The sequence below is a fragment of the Gossypium hirsutum genome, chromosome A01 (assembly GCF_007990345.1).
Source record: "Gossypium hirsutum isolate 1008001.06 chromosome A01, Gossypium_hirsutum_v2.1, whole genome shotgun sequence".
Lineage (NCBI taxonomy): Eukaryota > Viridiplantae > Streptophyta > Magnoliopsida > Malvales > Malvaceae > Gossypium > Gossypium hirsutum.
The window spans coordinates 110,257,682-110,277,861 of record NC_053424.1 but is presented as its reverse complement, the minus strand read 5'-3'; the positions used below and the strand labels follow the sequence as shown (position 1 = coordinate 110,277,861).

The following is a 20,180-nucleotide window of genomic DNA, read 5'->3' as shown; positions in this document are numbered from 1 at the left end:
TCAAAGTTGGTCATGACGTCTTGAACATGGAATGTCGAGCAAAGTTCAAGTGTGAGCTCAAGGCACGTCAACTCGATGATCGTAAAGAAGAGGTCCCATGGATCAACTGTCAGGAGTGCTCGTACATCGTCAGCCAACTGGACTTGTTCAAGCGCTGTCCAGTCAATGCAGTGGCCCACACCTAAAGGTCAAGCCCGTAGGATTTGGAATAGTTCCTCCTGATTGCCGGGTGGAAATTAGAGGTATGGGTGGCGAATTTTCAAGATAGAGCTTGAGGAAGACGCCCCTTTCTACTTTTTCGAAACGAGAACGGCAGTTTTCTTGCCACGTGAGCTTGACATGGTATACCTGCAAGAAGAACAAAGAATATAACATAACTAACTAACTCAAGAAGTAATAATAAATATAGTTAAACTAACCAGTCCAACCAACAATACTCAGCAGTTTAATATAAATGATAAAAGTTTATATAGCAATTGACATAATAAAATCATGATTATTTTCAATATAAAATGACTGAACTAGACTCTTATGGGAACACACGAAAAGAATAAATGTATTAGAAAGCATTGACTAAAATGGAAAAGAATAAACGTATAAGCATGACTATAGTGAGAACTATGAATATAAATAAAAAATATGCCAAATAAAACCATAAGAATCATAAAATTAATAAAAGTGATTTAGAAAATAGAGAGAAAAGAGTAAACAAACGCTAAAAAGATGAGAATGGCTGTCAAAAATAGAGTTGGAGGCGGTGCACGAGCGTGGCAGGGAGATCATGTAGACTTGCAGCGACTAGGGTTAAGGATTTTGACTGAAGAAGATGATGAATAGTGAAAGGTATTTATAGATTTTGGGACACACGGCCTGGGGACAAGCCCGTGTTCCCCAATTTTTTCCCGTGTGATTCGCGAATTTTGAATTTGGGTGCGTCTAACATTTGGCCCAAGCCCGTGTTCCTTGGGCGTGTGGGTGTAGAAGGCCATGTCGCACGGCTGTGTCTATCTTCACTCGCTTCTCCCATGCCTGTGTATGTAAGCCCACGCCTGTATTAATTTGACAGGTTTGACCATGGGTTCTAGACACGGGTGTGGCGAATGCCAGTGCTATTTTCTCAGGTTCAACCACGGTTCTACGACACGGGCATGTCGCACGCCCGTGTTGTTTTGGAATATTCGCCCACGGTCCTTACATACAGCCGTGGCAAATTATCGCATCCCGTATTGGGGAAAATTTCGCCCTGTTTTCACACGGCCTAAGGTACGCCCGTGTGCCTAGCCATGTGTGCTTTAGAAAGCTTGCGTTCCATGAGTCGGTTAGTATGTTAGATGTTAAAACTAAAATTTAAAGAAATTAATATTGTTAGTGCTCGGGTTGCCTCTTGAGAAGCGCTTATTTATAGTCTAAGCTTGACTTACCTCTCTGGTGTGTGATCATAGTGGATCGAGGAGTTTACACTCCTCATCCCTGCTATAAATTTTATCAACATAAGGTTTAAGACGAGTACTATTTACCTTGAACGTGCCGAATTCGAGGTGATTTACCTCGATCGTACCGTATGGAAAAATGCTAGTTACGGTAAGAGGAGTTTCTTTATTCGGTTCAGAAGTGGCGATTCGAGGATCTGCTGCATCTAGTAGTACTTTGTCTCCAACTTGAAGTTGATTTGGTGAGGCATTGAGCTCGTTCTGGCGTAGTTTTGGTTTATCGTGTTTCTTCAGTTTAAATATCAGTCATTCATCTAACTCCTCGATTCGTAACCTTCATTCTTCATGGGTAGATTCTTTGTTATGGATTGAACATGGCTGATGTGTGTTCTTCGAACTTATTTCCTGCAAAATAGGTTTCACTGTATGATCAGTCTTAGTAGAACAATTTGTACAATCACCTTCAATTTTCGATGTGTTGTTCGGGTTGCAAGCTTGAAGGTTGATTGTTTCGTCTCCTACACGAAGTATGAGTTTACCTGTGCCAACGTCAATAATTGTTCTAGAAGTTGCTAAAAAAGGCCTTCCCAAAATTAAAGGAACATTACTATCCTATTCTATGTCTAAAACAACAAAATCAACTGGGAATATAAATTTATCAATTTTAACGAGTACGTCTTCAATGATACCCCTAGGAAATTTGACAGTTTTATCTGCTAATTGAATGCTCATCCTAGTTTGTTTGGGTTTCCCTAGACCTAGTTGCTTAAACAATTTGTAAGGCATAACATTAATACTAGTCCCTAGATCAGCCAACGCATTATTAACATCTAAACTACCAATTAAACAAGGAAACGTAAAACTCCCTGGGTCTTTTAGTTTGTTGGGTAGTTTATTCTGAAGAATGCCTGAGCAAACCGTATTCAGCTCTACATGTAGCCTTTCATCTAACTTTCATTTATTTGCTAGAAGCTCCTTTAAAAATTTGTCTGCGTTCGGCATCTGCGAAAGTGCTTCAATAAACGATAGGTTAATATGTAATTTCTTTAAAAGTTTAAGGAATTTACCAAATTGTTCATCTGAGCGATCTTTCCTTGTGGTATTGGGGTATAGCACACGAGGTTTATATTTTGTACTTACCGATTTTTGTTCGTTTTGGCCTACCCCATTCTTACATTTGCTTACCACCGGTTCTGGCCTTGGTTTTGCCACTAACCCTTCCTCATCTTGAATGGCAATTGCGTTGAGTTGCTTCCTTGGGTTAGATTCAGTGTTGTTTGGCAGGCTACCTTGTGGTCATTCGGAAATCAACTTGGTGAGCTGTCCAATCTGAGTTTCGAGCCCCTAGATTGATGCTTGTTGTTTTTTGAGTGCCATTTTGGTATTCTGAAAATGAGTCCCTGACACCAAGATGAATTTGGTTAGCATCTGCTCAAGGTTCAGCTTTTTCTCCTACTGGTATGGTGGTTGCTAAAAGCTTGGAGGGGTGGTGGTTTCTGATTTCCTTGGCCTCCCCATGAAAAATTTGGGTGATTCCTCCAACCTGCATTGTAAGTATTGCTATAAGAATTGTTTTGAGATCGAGGATTATTACCCATGTAATTTAACTGTTCGTTCTTCATGTTGTGGTCATAAGGTGGGTATTCTGAACTGTTCGATCCACCTCTACTTGCTTCGCACTGCATTACTGGGTGAACCTGTCAAAAACTAAGAAAATTATCAATTTTCTTATTCAAGAGTTCTATCTAATTAGAGAGCATGGTGACTGAATCGACGTTATAAACACCGGCTGTTTTCGTTGGCTTTGTCCTCATAACTTGCCATTGATAGTTATTCAATGACATCTCCTCTATAAATTCATTGGCATCTTTCAGGTGTTTTATTATTGATGGTTCCGCCAGCAGCTGCATCAACTATTTGTCGAGTTGAAGGATTCAGGCCATTATGAAAAGTTTGAACCTGTAGCCAGAGTGGTAACCCATGGTGAGGGCATCTTCGCAAAAGGTCCTTATATCTCTCCCATGCATCGTAGAGTGTTTCTAAATCCATCTACACAAAAGAAGATATATCATTACGTAATTTAGCTGTTTTAGCTGGCGGAAAATATTTTAATAAGAACTTTTTAGTCATTTGTTCCCAAGTAATGATTGACCCCCGCGGTAACGAATTCAACCACTATTTAGCCTTATTTCTTAACGAAAAGGGAAACAACCGAAGGCGGATGGCATCATCAAAAACGCCATTAATTTTAAAGGTATCGCAAAATTCTAGGAAATTTGCCAAGTGAGCATTGGGATCCTCGTCTTACAAACCATCAAACTGAACAAACTATTGTATCATTTGAATTGTGTTAGGTTTCAGTTCAAAATTATTTGCAGCAATAGCAGGTCTAACTATACTTGATTCAGTTCCTGTTAAATTAGGTTTAGCATAATCATACATAGTGCGTGGAGCAGGATTCTGATTTACTAGATCAGCAGCAATCGCAGGAGGTAGCGGATTTTCTTGGTTTTCAGCCATCTCCTCGGTTGTGGTTAAAGTGTCGTCCTCTTGTTAGTCCTCTGTGTATCTTAGGTTTCGCCTTATTTCTCTTCAGTTTCTGCGAACTGTGCGGTCGATCTCACCGTCAAAAAGTAGTGGTCCTGACGGGTTTCTTCTGGTCATAAACTAGAAAAACCTGTCACAAGAAAATAAAAAAAATAGAAAAGAAAATAAAAATTTAAATTGCAATAAAAGTAAAATGGCTAAAGTAATAAAAATCGAGTGTTCCTAATATTCGTGACAGGTTTTAAATATTTATAATGAATCGTTCTTGAAACTAACTATTATCACGATAAAGGCAAGTGTACCTTTCGAACAGTAGTATAGCTTTAGCAATACCAGATTATCGAACCCAAAGGAACTAAAAGTACTAGTATTAACTTTCTTTTTATTATCTAGCCTAAAAATAAAAGGGTTTTGTTTATCTAACTAATTAATTAAACTAAGAAATCACAGAAAAGAAATTTAGGGAAAATACTTTTTTGAAAATTCGATTGATTAAGATAATACCTAAAGAAAAATTCACCTAGACTTCACTTATTATTTGACTCTGAATCGGACGATTTATTCATTCAACTTGTTCCGTAGAGATCCCTAAGTTATATTATTATCTCTCTCGAGACTAACAATGTCTAACCCTAGATTGAATAATTGAAATCTCTTTCTAATTAACACCCTAGGGTTGCATTAACTCGATCTATGGATCCCCTTATTAGGTTTCACCCTAATCTGGCAAAATCTTGTCACCCTATCTCTAGGCGAGCAACCAACTCCGCTTAATTATGACAAATTTACTCTTAGATAAGGTCTATTCCTCCTCTGAATAAAAGCTTAACTTGAATCAATATCCTGGAATATCAAAACAAGAATTAAGAACACATAATTAAGAACAAGTCAAATATTTATCTTACAATTCAGATAATAATAACAAGATCCGTCTTAGGTTTCATTCCCCTTAGGTATTTAGGGGTTAGTTCATACTAATGAAAGAAAACATATCAAAAGAATAAAAATAACAAAACATAAGAAAACCAAAAACTCCTGAGGGAATTTGAAGGGAGATCTTCAGTCTTGATAGTGAATCCGGCTTCTAAGATGGATCAATCGACTTTCTTTGAGCAATTCCTTGCTCCCTCCTGTGCGTCCCCTTTTTTCCTCCTCCTTTAAGGTGTATTTATAGGCTTTGGAATGCCTAAGAGCCCTCAAAAGTGGCCTTTTTCCGAATAGGACTCTGCTTGGGCTCGATAGGGACACGCCGATGTGTGATTACTTTAGGTTGTGGTCAAGCTGTTAAATAGGCACGGGCATGTGGTTTACCCATGTGAGTCGTGCTTCGATTCTACCAAATTGACACAGCCATGTGGTCTGCCCGTGTGAGGAAGTCCAGGCCGTGTTGATCTCGTACGTTGGCCCATTTTCTCCGTTTTTGGCCCGTTTCTCGTTCCTTTCACTCTCCTATGCTCACCTGAGTATAAAACATGAAATTAAAGGATTAGAATCACCAAATTCACCATATCTAAGGAGAATTCATCCATAAAATGTGTTAAGCATGGGGTAAAAATATGTATAAATTACGGTTTATCAGGTCAGCCATTGGTATGGCTAACAAATCTTGGTTTTGGTATGTGATGAGGTTATCTTATAAATATGCATGAATCTATCTTGAAAATATGTTGAATTGGATTGGTTGATGTGGATTAGTCTCGGTTTAAAATTGCAGGGAAGGTTAGATATCTATAAAGGGGTTATATTAAGTTAAAAAAATTAAATTAATTCGTAAACTCGGGTAATGCCTTGTACCCTATTCCGGCAACGAATACGGGTAGGGGGTGTTATAAAAACCAAGCTAGCTTAAGTATTAAATTGGTGAAAAATGATCAAGAATGAGCCTATTAGTTTAGTAGTAAAGCCTTGACTAATTTCTCATTATCCAAAGTTTTATCCACTTATTTCCCCTTTTTTATTTTTCCTTTAATTTCAGCCATAAGGGCAAATTGCCAAAACAACCCTTAAATTCTTGTGACTTCAACTATTAAATCCCTTTCCTAATTACATAAGGTTTTCTACTTCATATTCAACCTTAATTGAAATTTTCCCCTATTTCTTTCCCATTTTTTCTTCATCTTTCCTTTTGTAACAAAAAAAAATCTCTCCTTCACTCGAATTTTATTTTGATCCTAAGTTGAAACTGAGACCCGTTCAAACCGTTCTTCATATTAATTTAGAGAAACACCGTCAATTTTTGTTCTAACAAGCCAAGATCGGTAAGCATTCTCGTTTTTAATTTCGTAAAACCCTAGGATTCTAAAATAGCATTGTTCTTAACAATATTTTACATCTGTTTTGAATACTTTTCAAGTTTTCCTAAAAATCTTGCTAAAATTCTATAAATCTTGAAATTATATTAATTTTTGCGTTTTTATTGATCAAAAGACCCGTTGTAGGTGACCTGGATTAGATTTGGACATGAGGATCATCGTACGAGACCTCAAAAGTTAGGTGTGTGTTCTTTTATGAGAAAATCGAGACAAAACTGAAACAACCCAAACCACATGGCTTACCGTATGGGCGTGTAAGTCGCTCGTGTAGATTGCACAGTATCACATATGACCATGTTTCCCCTTTGAAAATCTAGGTATTTGCTTCTTATACGACTTAGGACCCTCCACATGGCCTACTACATGGTCGTGTCTCCCTTGTAGGAAGGAATTTCAAATGCCACACGGCCTCAGACTCTCACACGATTGTGTACCCTTCTATATGGTCTTTTGCTTTTTTTCAATTAATGAAGCACTAGTCTCCTCACTACATGTCATAATGTTATAGTCTCCTACAGTGTCAGTTGTCCCACCATCATGAGTAATCCCTCTAGACATGTGTGCTACTAATCAGCCCTAATTGCAACCTTCATTATCTCGCAATGAAAGTCCCTTGAGCTTAGCTTCTTCAAGTCCTCCTATTGGGAACATTCATCCTATGGTTACCAAGAGCAAGGCTGACATATTTAAACCGAAGGCATACATTATAACTACCACCATTAGCCCAATTTAACCCTCCAACATCCATGAAGCCATGAGTATTCCATTCTGGCATAATGCAATGTATGAAGAATTGCATGCCTTGGTTTGTAATGGCACATAGGACTTAGTATCTCCCCCTTCTAACAAATCACTCGTCGGGTGTAAATGGATTTTCAAGAACAAGAAGAATCCAAATAGTAGTGTAGCAAAAAACAAGGTATGCATTGTAACTCAAGGTTTCTCACAAGCTGCAGGTATGAACTATCATGAAACTTTTTAGTCCAATGGTGAAAGCAAACACTGTTCGAACAATCCTAGGTTTGGTTGTATATATCCAACAAATGGCGGCTCTAACAAATGGATGTCAATAATTCCTTCTTGAACGGGGATCCCACTAAAGAAATTTATATGAAACAGCCTCTTGGGCTCGAAACTATTGATGAAAAGGGTAATTTAATGGCTTGCAAACTCAAGAAGGCACTTTATGGCTTTAAACAAGCTCCTAGAGCTTGGTTCCAGAAGTTCTATAACTTCTTAATTCAATAGTTACATTTCCAGTCATCCAAAGCAGATTCCACTTTTTTTTAAGAAAAAAACCTTCTAGTAACAATGTGTTTTTACTCGTATATATAGACGATATCATTCTCACAAGAGATTCCAACATATACATCGAAGTAGTCATTCAATTTTTGCATAATCAGTTTTCACTAAAGGACCTAGGAGATCTTAGTTATTTTCTCAGTCTAGAAGTAACACAACACGGTGATAATGTGCATATTTCTCAGCCCAAGTATGCACGTGATCTGTTAAACAATGCAACAATAGGACAAGCAAAGCCAGTGGCCACGCCTATGGTAAGCTCACCTACATTATGTTCTCTAGTTGGTTCACCTCTTTGGCACCCAATATCGACAGATAGTTGGAGGGTTTCAATACTTATGTTTGACGAGACCAGACATTTCTTTTGTTGTTAATAAAGTGAGTCAATACATGCACTTGCCACATGATGTGCACTGGACAATAGTAAAACGAATTCTAAGGTATATACGAGGGACACTGCATCATGGATTGGTATTTCAACCTTCAATGGTCACTTTGATAGGGTTCTCTGAGGCTGATTGGGCGAGTTCTCTTGAAGATCAAAAGTCAACGTTTAGGTTTTATGTCTATCTTGGTAACAACTTGGTTGGCTGGTCATCAAAAAGATAAGGGGGTTGGCAAATGTCCTTGCAGAGGTTACATGGTTTCAATCATTACTTAATGAAATAGGGGTACCATTACAGCGTGTTCTAATTATTTGGTGTGATAACTCGAGCACCATCTCACTAGCTGCAAATCCGTAATGCATGCCCGGGTCAAGCATGTGGAGCTTGATTTATATTTTGTTCGAGATAAGGTATTAAGTGGGAAGCCTTAGGTAAATCATGTACCTAGGAATGATCAAGTGGTTGATGTGCTAACAAAGCCACTAACCATTGGTGCCTTTTCTCGATTTCGCCATAGGCTGAATGTTGTTCCTTTTAAAGTTAGCTATTAATTAGCTATTCCATTGTTATCAGAAATGTGTATAAAAGCACACTCATTGTATCTCAAATGTTAAAGATACATATAAAATCTAAGATTTAGAACTATTTATTTTGACCTAATAGCTAATATCATTTGAATTCTCGTGGTTTCATTTCAAAAATTCTCTTATGACCCAATTTCTTACTTGTATTAAACTGCTGATCGGATATAAAACACTTAGTTGTTGAGTGTTCCAAATTTTTATGTTTGGATTTTTGTTGAAAACATCGCTCAATTATGTTAGGAGTTTAAAAGGTAAAGTAGAAAGAAAAAAGTTGAAATATATATATAGATGTATATATATATAGAGAGAGAGAGAGAGATCATTAAACAAAGATATAAAAGTTCACATGAATTATAGTCTGTATAAGACAACAGTTATGACATTCATATATAATTCCTTTTTCTCTATAACTTTTAAGGAAATTAAACACAGCATAGATTAAAGGAGGGAAAGAAGCAGAACAATGGTGGTTAATAAGGGCGTTCACCCTCAACATTTCCAACTGGATCATAGCTGCAAATGACAAAAACCCAACCATTGGCACACTTAGTTCTACCGCACCCAAGATGAACCGACTTGCTCCAAACAATTTGAGTATAGTGCAAGCAATCATCACCACCACTAACGCAGCTGTTGGAACTGTGATCATAATCAGGCTTTTCACTAGCCCACATTTTGACAGCATCAGCACCATCCAAGTTGCCATAGCCTTCAGCAAGGTTTTCACCATAAGGTCCATACGAATGCTCCATCTCGCAGTCCTTCATCCTTTTATCGGCGTACTTTTGAGCATAAGAAGCCACAGTTCGGTTCCAAACAAGAGGGCCAACTCCAACCGCAGCACGGATCACGTTATGAGCATTCACAAAGTCTTGAGGAGAATTTTGAGCTTCTGACAAGTGAGATAAACATAGGGTCATGAAGCATATAGCTGAGGAAAGTTTGGTGAACCACATCCTCACTCTATGTTTTAATGCTTTTGTTTTGTTTTTTTTTTTTCCTTCTTTCTTTTTTTGTACAATGCTGATGGTTTAGGGTTTATATAGGGAATATAGCTTAAGGAAGAAATAGTTTAAAGTGGACTTCAGGAAACATGAATGTGCGGTGGAAATAAATTTTGAATCTTGTCAGTAAATCCTCCCAAGATTAGGGCAATAATTTAGGAAAGATAAATATTTATTACATATATAAGTATTATATATTTAGAGTTGTATCCCGTATACTTAGATTCGAATCTTAAATTCAATATTAATAAAAAGAATAGTCACGAATCTAATTATATTAAATTGTATTTGATTTCATCGTTATTTTTTTTTAATTTGTAGAACAAAGAAGTAATTAGACACCATTTTTCAAAGAATAAAATAGGCCTCAGAGTTCACATGCATTGCATAAGAACAGTTAACATATTGTCGACTTCGGAACCAATTTCTTCACTCAAAAAAATTGCCTTTTTAAAAAAAAATATTCGTGCTGTTGAGCCTTGGCAGTTGGCAGTTGCATGTAAAATATATTAATAAATATCATTATCAGTAAATATAATAAAGATAAATATGCAACAATTAGTAGAGCATGTGATTAGGAGTTAAAGACTAAATATGCTTCTTGACGTATATTTAGCGGCCTTAATAAAGTATTTGACACGGATTTAGCGCATGTATGATGGATAATCATATTTTCCTTCATCAATGGGTTAATCATATTTTAAATCTCTTTGTAATCGTATTAGTGAATATATTACTTTATTCAGTATTATTTCAATATTGATATTAATATTATTAATAATGTAAGAAAATATGAATTCGAATATATTAAAATGTATTATTTGAGAATATTTTATTTTAAATTTATTTCTTGCAAAAATTAAAACATTTCTTCATTTCAAAGAAGAAAACTTTAGATTACTCGAATTTCAAAATAAAGTATACTTTTGACTATATGTAAATAGAGAATTAATCATGTGATGGCGCAGTTTGATGCATGAATTGGGGATGCGTACCTTTTCAAGTTTACTTATTTTCCTTTTCTTTGTTTAAAGTTTTAGACTTTGTTGGATAGACCGAATTGAAGATTAAAAATTGGAGTAAAAAATGAAAAGTTAGATTTTTTTTTAATTATTTGCATCTCTATGTTCCGTTGGAAGGATGGAAATTTTAAAAAATAATAATAATAAGGGAGAATGATTTTTCATCTTAATCCATAAAAATTAATTTTTTCAAATTGAAACAATGAGAGAAAATAAAATGTGAGATATTATACTAGTATAAAATTATACATTTTTCATTTTTGATAAATTACAATAACATAGTAAAACCCGAATAACAAACACGACTAACGAAACTCGAACTCAAGCTACACCTAGGGCAATGAACACCCTTAACCATCAATCCATCACATGGGAATTTCAAATGTTTTATTTTCTTTCATTTTATTTTTTAACTCTACCAAGTAATAAATTAAAAGAAAATTACATTTTCATTTTTCCATCTTTTAACACACCAATAGAAAGAAATTTTATATTTTTTATCTTCTATTTTTCTACCCTTCAAATTTTCTTCTTTCTAATTTTCTTTCCACTCTACAAAGCCTAAACTCGACAACATTTATCAACTAAATCACTAATTTAGTGATAAAAAGACTTAATTTAATTTTAAGTTGACAACAATATCTTATCCGAACAACCCTTTTATCTCTTTCTCTTTAACAAAATGGGCATTTTCAAAAAGAACAAATTGGGGTTCTAAGAGGTAGAAAGGCTCCCGCGTTTTGGACATTGCTTGTAGAGTTCGTTTTAAGGTGGCCCATTGAGCTCTTTTAAAACCACGAGTTTGTGGTTAACGTAAGCTTGATATTCAAAATTGGACCCAATGATTTATTGTCAATTATCACCTAATGAATTTTATCTTGTAATTTTGAGAACAACTTGGAATGAAGACAATCTATATGTCTTCAATATTGGTGCTTAGGTAGTTTGTTTTCATTGGTTCCTTGAACTTGCATTGGAACGAACACTTACGTTAGCCAAGCATAAAACCTTTGTTTGTGCCTTCACTTCAACGATTAAACAATTTTGGTTATAGAACTTGTATTTGCCTGTAACTACAGTAATGCTAGTCTTTTTCGCAACAAATAGCTAACGTACAGATTTTGACATGTGCATATTCGTGTTGTGATGATATTTTTTTTTGAAGTATTGTGTTATGTTGGTGGTATTTTATTGTTGTAATCATCCTTTTTATGTTGTGTTCCTGTCATGCAATTGTGTTACGTGTTTATGTCTTTCTTTGCACATGAAGTTTTGTTCACCCAACACTACGCCTCACAAGATCATGGACCTCACCAACTTTACGGCATCCTCTACAAGTAGAGCCTAACCCTTTAACCTCGTCAAATCAAGTGGTCAAGTCCAATCGTTGTCTAGTCGTTAGACCTATCAATCTAATTGTCGTTTGGCTAGAGAGCTAACTTGCTCCCAAATTTGTCAATTTAGACAAGAGCTTCTTAGACATATGTTAAGGGCTAAGAGTGGTTAGTAGGCAAACCTCTACTATAAATACCACACTCAATTCTATGAAAGGTAAGACTCTTCTAATATACCAAAAACTCTACCCAACCATCCAAAATATGCTCGAGTCTTCACACAGTCCCTTGCTACTATGTGAACCTCATCTCCACCCACGTTATCCTCTTTGTGTCAACAATTTTGTGTGGTGGGGGTGGACTGAATGAATCATCTTGATGAGCCTGAAAACCAAGTTACCATCAACATTCCCACCACCCAAGCATTCCAAATTTGTCGGCATAACCGATCTTAAGCAAAAATGCGCCCTTATAACCTTTACATTGACCCATATGATAACCAATACCAACAATATCCATGTCAACAACCAAGATATCATAACACCTTCCATTGACGTTCAAAGACAATAATGGAAAAAGGAATCCAAAGTACTAGCAACAATCCACTTTTCCTCAACAAGACCTTGATACTTGGCACAATGAAGTGGAAGCCCATAGGAGGGATATACAGGCTCTTAGGCATATTCAAGGAAGCCATCGATAAACTTGGTCATAAGGTTGAGAAGACAGCTGGATTGAAAAAGACTATTAACTCTAACGAGATCCCAACTGTGGGTGTGACACAAGAAGTTGAGCTACAAATTGGAGATTGGAAGGTCAGGTAAAACTAAGGTAATCAATTTGGATGACTGTGATTTTATACTCGGTTAAATGCTAAATGCTTGACTAGTTAACTTTGCTTGTTCCTTTTGCTAATTGCATACATATCTTGGTTATATATGCATGAATTGGGTGAAATTTATTAAAGATCAATTCACAAAAGCTACCATTTTTCAAGTTTGAAAAATTAGTCAACTTGCAATGACTTTTTGAATGGGATCCAGATATTTCTGGGTTGAGATGTGTCCATACTATTCGTAGAGCTAACTCTTAACTTCGAAATGCCCTTTGAATCACTCAATTTTAGGCCTGAGAGCTCAAGCTATGGTCGTTTTAGTGAATATAGAATTTTTTTAATGGGATTATTACAGAAAATTAAGAGATCCGAACTTTAATTCGAGTTTAAATCATATTGGTTTAGTTTTAGTGCTTAATTTTGATTATATATGAGCCAAATATTGTATTTATTAAGTTTTATATTATTATTTATTTATTTCAAATTTTAGGATATTTTTAAGTATTTTAAGTTGTTTAGGAATTTCTTTTATCTTAGTCAACAAGAAAGTTTAGTTCTACTAAAACTACCCATTGTTAACTAAACTTTCTAGTTTAGATTAATTAGAGTTTCATTATATTTAAGAGTTTTATTTTGATGTAATTAAGTAGCATATGTAAAGGCCTTAGAAGTGGTTTTTTTCTTGGTTTTATTCTTCAAGTCGTGGGAAGCACTCTTGGGTTTGGCCTTAAGGAGTTAGTTTGAAACCATTTGTGAAGTATGTTAAAGTTTTTTTTTTCAAAGGATGTCATACGACATCGACTTTTCATTACCTACCATCAATTTTTTTCCCATCTCACCCTAATTTTATCATTCTTGATTTTATGGTTTGTTTTTCTCTTTATTTTCATTGTTTCTAATGAGTCTTCTTCTTCTTTTCTAGAATTTGGTTTGATTCTTCTCATGCTCAACAACTTGAATTTTATCTTGGTCCACTATCCCCTATCATTTGGTATCATATTTAGACGTTTTGAGTTGCTTCCTTGTGCTGAATAAACTACTTTCATCAATTTGTTTAAACAACCTCTAAACAAATTGTTCTACCCAAAAACTTTTCAGAAAAACATCCTTTTCTGTAGGTAAATGAACTCGAAACTATCTAAAATTTTGTATGATATTTCTTGGAACTATGGTACATTGAAAAAAAAATATTTCTCACAAAACACAAAAAAGAAAAAAAGTGAAAATGTAGAAAAAGAGAAAACAAATCAAAAAAATATTTTGTAGGTTGAATTTCATATCCAAAATTTCTAGATCTTATATTTATCATATAAAGAGACTCTAATTTAAATTTTTTGATTTTAGTACATCGAGAACACTTTGAACGAAAAATTTAAGTTGTTTTCCATTGTTTTGGGTTTTTTGTTGGATAGTTTATTTTCTTTGATACTAGACTTAGGTTTTCATTTGTTTTTAGTTTTTCTTGTTCTATTATGCATTCTAGCACATTCTCACTTCTTGTTTAATAAGTACGAAAAGAGTTGCCTCTCCTTCTTCCATGCAACTCAAATTCTATTAAAGTTGAGCTTTTCTTTGGCTTATTAAAACCTTAAGATAGCTTTTGCTAGAGAGTATTCTCACGCATTCGTTCAGTATACTAATAGTATGTTTGGTTCATTGGAATAAAATAGGGTTGTAATAGAATAGTCATTCTGTGAAAATAGAATAAGGTTGTAATAGAATTGAATAGATATAACAGTGGTTTGGTTAGATAGAATGGAATGAGTATTGTAATAGTATTCATGCATTTGGTTGAAAGGAATAGATCATAAATGACAATTTTACCCTTAGATTGAGAAGACAACAAATAGACGAAATGTAGACTAAGATCACAAATCAAAGACCCAACAACTTCAAGAAACCCTAACTCGCCGACGAGTTTAGAGAAAAAAACACTTTCAAGAGCAGTTAATTCTCCTATTTAGTTGAAGCTATTATCAAATCCAATTACATCACTGCCGACAGTCATCGGAAGTTCATGACAAATTTCTCATAACATCAATTTTGGCTTGATTTTTTTTTTTCCTGAAAGCTTACCAATAAGCCTAGATCTATAGAAAAAATGGTTGGCTTTCGATGAATTTTCATGGTCCACCTCTCTATCTCCCCTCTCAAAATTTTATTTTTCGTTGTCTTCTCTTTCAAAAGTTCGAGCTCAACGCCCTTTATTTTTAGCCAAAAACCTCTTATTTCTAACTTGAATAAAAAAACCTAGAAAGTCTATTTCCTTTTTTTTTTTTGGTTTTATATCTGGTAATCCATTTGCAGATTAGGTTGAAGAACACCAATTAAAAGCTCAATTAGGTTTTCTCTTGTTTTGGCTTGAAATAATGTAGGGTAAAATTGAAAAACAAAATTTGCATTTATTCGTTATTGTACAGAATTGCTATTCTTTAATATAGTTAAAGAATAACTATTACAGGTGCATTCATAATCAGACTGTAATAACGTATTCAACTGAATAGGTAATTCAGTGAACCAAATGAATGAATAACTATTCCCTTAAGAATAGACCCGAAATTGAGATGCTATTCATCCCAACCAAATCAGCTCTAAATTGATTACTTTTTAAAATTTACAAGTGAGACATTATTAAATTATTTTCATTGTTTTTCAAGAGTTTTTTTTTATCGCGAGCGCTAATTTTGAAGTTTGTTTTACTTAAATAATTTCGTGTTTATGTTTGTGATCTTAGATTCTCATAATGATGCGCACACGAAACTGTTTAAATAAAATAAATCTCATTATTAACACTCGCAATAAAAACAATTCTTAGAGACAATATTTTTATATGAATTTATAATATATATATACACTAATAGATCAAACTCAACTTCCTTTTTATTGTTATGGTCACCTTTAACCCTGGTAACAAAGGTAAAAAATCACAATTAACTCGAGTGTCATTGAATTGGAACAAAAACCACAATTTACCCCATGGCAATGGATCAAAAACCATTAATCTAATTCGATGGCATGATTGAAACCGATTTCCAAGTACAAAATACATGTCGACATGACCCATGTTTAACACCCATTGGCAAGGTTAGAACATAACATATGAGGAGAAAATATATTTCTTATACAAAAATATAAATTGATGGCTTATTTTTTTAGAACACGCTTTATACTAAAATATAGTTGAGTGCCATATATATGCTAAACATAAAATCCGATAACATATTTCTCAAAAAATATTCACATTATCCAATTTAAGTATAGAAAAATATAACACTTAGATAATTCAAAATTATACATTGTAAATTTAAAAACCATACTAGTATCAAAAGATTTTCGAGTCACTTGGTCTACTAAATCGACACTGGAGCAATCACAAATCTCCTATTAGCCTAAATTTAAGAATGAAACTTGAAAATTAGAATCTGGTCAATAAATTAGAAGCCTAAAAGGTGTCACTTTTTATAATAATCCTAAAACATTTTGGTTGTGTGGCGATCCCTTTAATAAACTAAGATACAATTGTACAATTTAACAAAATCATATTTTTACCTTGAACGCAAATAAAACAAATTTACTAAACTACATACATATATAAGAAAATTCAATAAATTAATAAAACTCAATTAGTATGGTTTCCAACCAAATAATAGTATTTAAACCAAAAATATTTTTAAAAACAATTTAAAACTGAAATTTCAAAATTTTGAAATTTTAAACTTCATAATCGCTTGGTTTATTTGAAGCCGTTCAAACTTACAATTTACTTGGTATTTCAACAGTATAAAAACATGAATTAGGAGATTAAATGTTTTACTAAAACTTAGAAACTTTTTTTTGTCAAATTTGGTTACTAAAAACTCAATTTTCGAAAACCAAAACATAAGAAATGATCACAATATGTCTAAATTTTTTTTTGTGTTAACAGTTTCAACTAATCTACTTTGGGGCCTCATATTTCTTAGCACAAGAGTCATATGACCAAGATAGTAATACCAAATGAACATATATAGATAGATTTCTAGTGTGTCAAAGTCAACTATTAAAAACTGTTAAAACTCACATATTAGAAACTTCAAAAATTATTCTCCTAATTTGCTCAATAGAAATTAATGCCACACATACCATTTGAAAGATCTTGAAGAGAACTTTCATTTGTCATCAATAATATATCAAGAATCTCATCGAAATTTGACAATCTATAAAACTAATCCAATTATAAAATACATGAATTTTAAGAAAAATAGTTTAAAACACAAAGATTTCAAGAAATTTAAACCAAAACTCACCTTAACCATTAAAATCCAACATTGATTTGCAATTCCTCTTCCGTAGGGTTAGCTTCTCCCAAATTGTCATTAAAGTGAATCTATATTTTTTCCTTTTATTCTTTCAAAAAAAAATTTACCCTATAAAATACATAAATTTGGGCTTATAAAAAAAATGAACTAATAAACCACATAATTAATTGGGCATTTAAAATAATAATCAATTGAAAATTATGTAATACTTTTTTTTGAAAATTAGACATAAACTTTTAATAGTTGTGAACATTTGATAGTTCTCATACAATGTCATGTGTGAATGTGCTCATATTATTTTTTTTATTGCAATTATTTTCAATGTAATATATCCATATAATTTTTTTAATAATTTTTATGTTAATCTCAGCACATGTTATTACTCATATGCTGTTTATATTATTTTTTATGTTTTATCATATTTTAATTATTGAATCTTGAATTTAAAATCATATTTTTCGGTTTGATTTTTTTTTATTCTCCAATATAAACAAAATTTAAATTCATAAAATTGAAAATCATTAATTACAAACTAAAAGTTTTAAAAATTAGGTTTCCAGACTCCCAAGTGATTAATGATTATTCACATGTTCTCACAATTTTCGATGGAACCCCAAATTGCATTATCAAATTAAGATTTGCATTGTCAAATTAAGATTTGATGTAATATATATTTATATGAGTGTAACATTACGATTTTTGATATAATATTTAAAATTATTTATAATTACTCATCAATTTTTAAATAAGAGAATAATACACTTCAACGCACTTGAATTCACGTCTTCCTATACTAACAATAATATCAATACCAATTAAATTTTTCTCATTGTACATGCAAATAATTGACTTTTTATGCACTTGATTTATTATTGAGGACGAGTCGTCTCCAAAACATTATGTATCTCCACGCGTTTCAAAATGAAAAACATTATAAATAGACAAGAAAAATATCTTTTTTAAAATGGAAAATATTTTCGAGTCTAACTCTTATTTATCATTTAATATATTTTATGTAATATTTCTATTGAGTATAAATTTATTTATTTTTATTGATTTTCTTTTACAAATGTATAATTTTTTTCTAAATTTGCAATGGTTATATTTTAATACTTAAGAAATAATTTATATTAATTTTTTTATCCTGCATGAGTTAAATTGTATATATCAACTTTAATATTTTATATTTATTTGATAAAAAATTGTTATAAAATTTATAACATTTCAATAATACCATATTTGAGAGGGAAATTGGTTTTTTAAGGTTTTTGAGTTATTTTTAATTTAGGTCCCTTGTGGTTTTGAGAGTTCATCCTCATCTCCTTCAACACTTCAACTTCCCTGCATATGTTACCCACACCTTTAAATTCAAATTGTTCACCTCAATCAAATCATTCTTGTCTTTTATTGAATTCCATTATAATGTGAATAAAGTAAATATATTATATATTTTTTACTTAAAAGTTATAAATAATTGTTTTTTTTAAGCATTACTTAAATATGTTATGTTATTTTTTTATGATCTACATAAAATTATTATAATTTAATTTGAATGGAAAAACAATTATATATAATTTAAAAACTTAAGGAGTAAAAAAGTAATTTACCTAAAATGAAATAAGTGTTCTAAATGGAAAGTCACTTATCAAAAAAAAAAAAACCCCTTGAACATAGACATACTTAATTATTTAGACATATATGAAAATTAAATATTATAAACAATTTATATTAATTGTTTAAGAAGAAATTAAAATATTAATAATAAATTATTTTCTTATATTTTTTTATAAAAAAGTCATGAATTTAAGTATAAAATATAAGTTTTGAGGGGTGCGCCTAATACGCCACATTAGTATCAAATATGTCAGTGAATATATTACGTACTTAGATAGATTTAAAAGAAAATTATTGTGTGATCCCAATACCTGTAATCACTTCATTCAACAAGTTGGTATCTCAGACTAATGCCATCAACTGGCACGCAAATTAGCATCCAATGAAACAGAAACGTGATTAAAATGTCTTTCAACATATTTTTTTAAATAATAATAATTATATTCTAAATAAAAACATAGTGTTATTTTAATTTTTTGAGTAAATTAAAAATATTTTTTTCAAATTTTCAATTTTATATAACTTTTATGTTGTAAAGATAATATGAAAGTTTATTATATTTTCAAATAATAATAATATTTTTAAAAAAAAATTATATGCATTGAATTTTATATACAATTTATGTATTTTTAAATTTTAAATAATTATTTTTTTTTACTCTAGTAAAAGGTCTTGCTTTCCGAGCATGTTTCTATCTACTACTCCTAGCAGGTTCTTGTTTTTAGGTTTGTGTTCGTGTTGTGGTTCTCTCCAAGGGTCTAGACAGTGTTGTTTGTGAAAGGATATATGTTTTATTTTACTCGTTGGTTAGTCTGCTCTATGAAGATTTGAATCATGGAAAGAGATTTGGCTGCATTATCTCTAGATGACAAAGAAGAGGAAATTTTGTAGGCTCAGAAGGAACCTAATTTGGTTTTGGAGGAAGATGAATTCTGTTTGTAGAGTGTTTTTTAACAGCAAGTGTTATAGATTTCCCAGCGATGAGAAGCACAATGGAAAATCTTTGGCATCCGGTAAAAGGGGTACAAATCTCGGATATGGGGGAGAAAAGATTCTTGTTTAGGTTCTACAACAGAATGGATCTAGAGAGGGTACTAAAGGGGTCCCCGTGGACTTTTAATAACCATGTTCCACTAATCTTTGTGAATTTTGGGGTACAAATTCATGAAGTGCCCCTCAGGGTTTTTCTTTGAGGCGTTGGCAAGAAAAATTGGCGATTTTCTTGGAAAATTTGTAGAGTATGATAGTTCAAACCTGGGCAAAGGAATGTAAAATCCTCTGCAAATAAGGATTCAATTGGATATGAGGCGATTTCTGAGGAGCAAAAAGAAGGTTTTGTTTTCGTCTGGGAATTGTTCTTATGTTAGTTTTAAACATAAACAATTAACCTTATTTTGTTTCTTCTGTGGACAGTTAGGGCATAGTGATTCTTTTTGCCAACCTAAGATGAAGTTAGGGTTTGAAGTAGCTGAGATGGGCCGGGATTTGTCATTGCGAGCTCAATCTAGAAGA

General features: G+C 32.8%; 1 protein-coding gene and 1 non-coding gene across 2 annotated transcripts; one reads left to right on the top strand and one right to left on the bottom strand.

Annotated features, from left to right (window-relative positions):
- The first annotated feature begins 3,405 nt into the window (after window positions 1-3,405).
- On the top strand, window positions 3,406-3,512 carry LOC121206407 (small nucleolar RNA R71). The gene has a single exon (XR_005901462.1). It is a non-coding gene; the product is annotated as a small nucleolar RNA R71 (small nucleolar RNA).
- A 5,382-nt stretch (window positions 3,513-8,894) lies between these two features.
- On the bottom strand, window positions 8,895-9,588 carry LOC107925405 (basic form of pathogenesis-related protein 1). The gene has a single exon (XM_016856066.2). The coding sequence runs from the start codon at window positions 9,515-9,517 to the stop codon at window positions 9,032-9,034; it is 486 nt and encodes a 161-aa protein (XP_016711555.1). The 5' UTR covers window positions 9,518-9,588; the 3' UTR covers window positions 8,895-9,031.
- Between the last annotated feature and the right edge of the window lie 10,592 nt (window positions 9,589-20,180).

Bases quoted from the DNA above. Each gene is read 5' to 3' on its own strand.
- LOC107925405 (XM_016856066.2), bottom strand. From the start codon at position 9,517: ATGTGGTTCACCAAACTTTCCTCAGCTATATGCTTCATGACCCTATGT.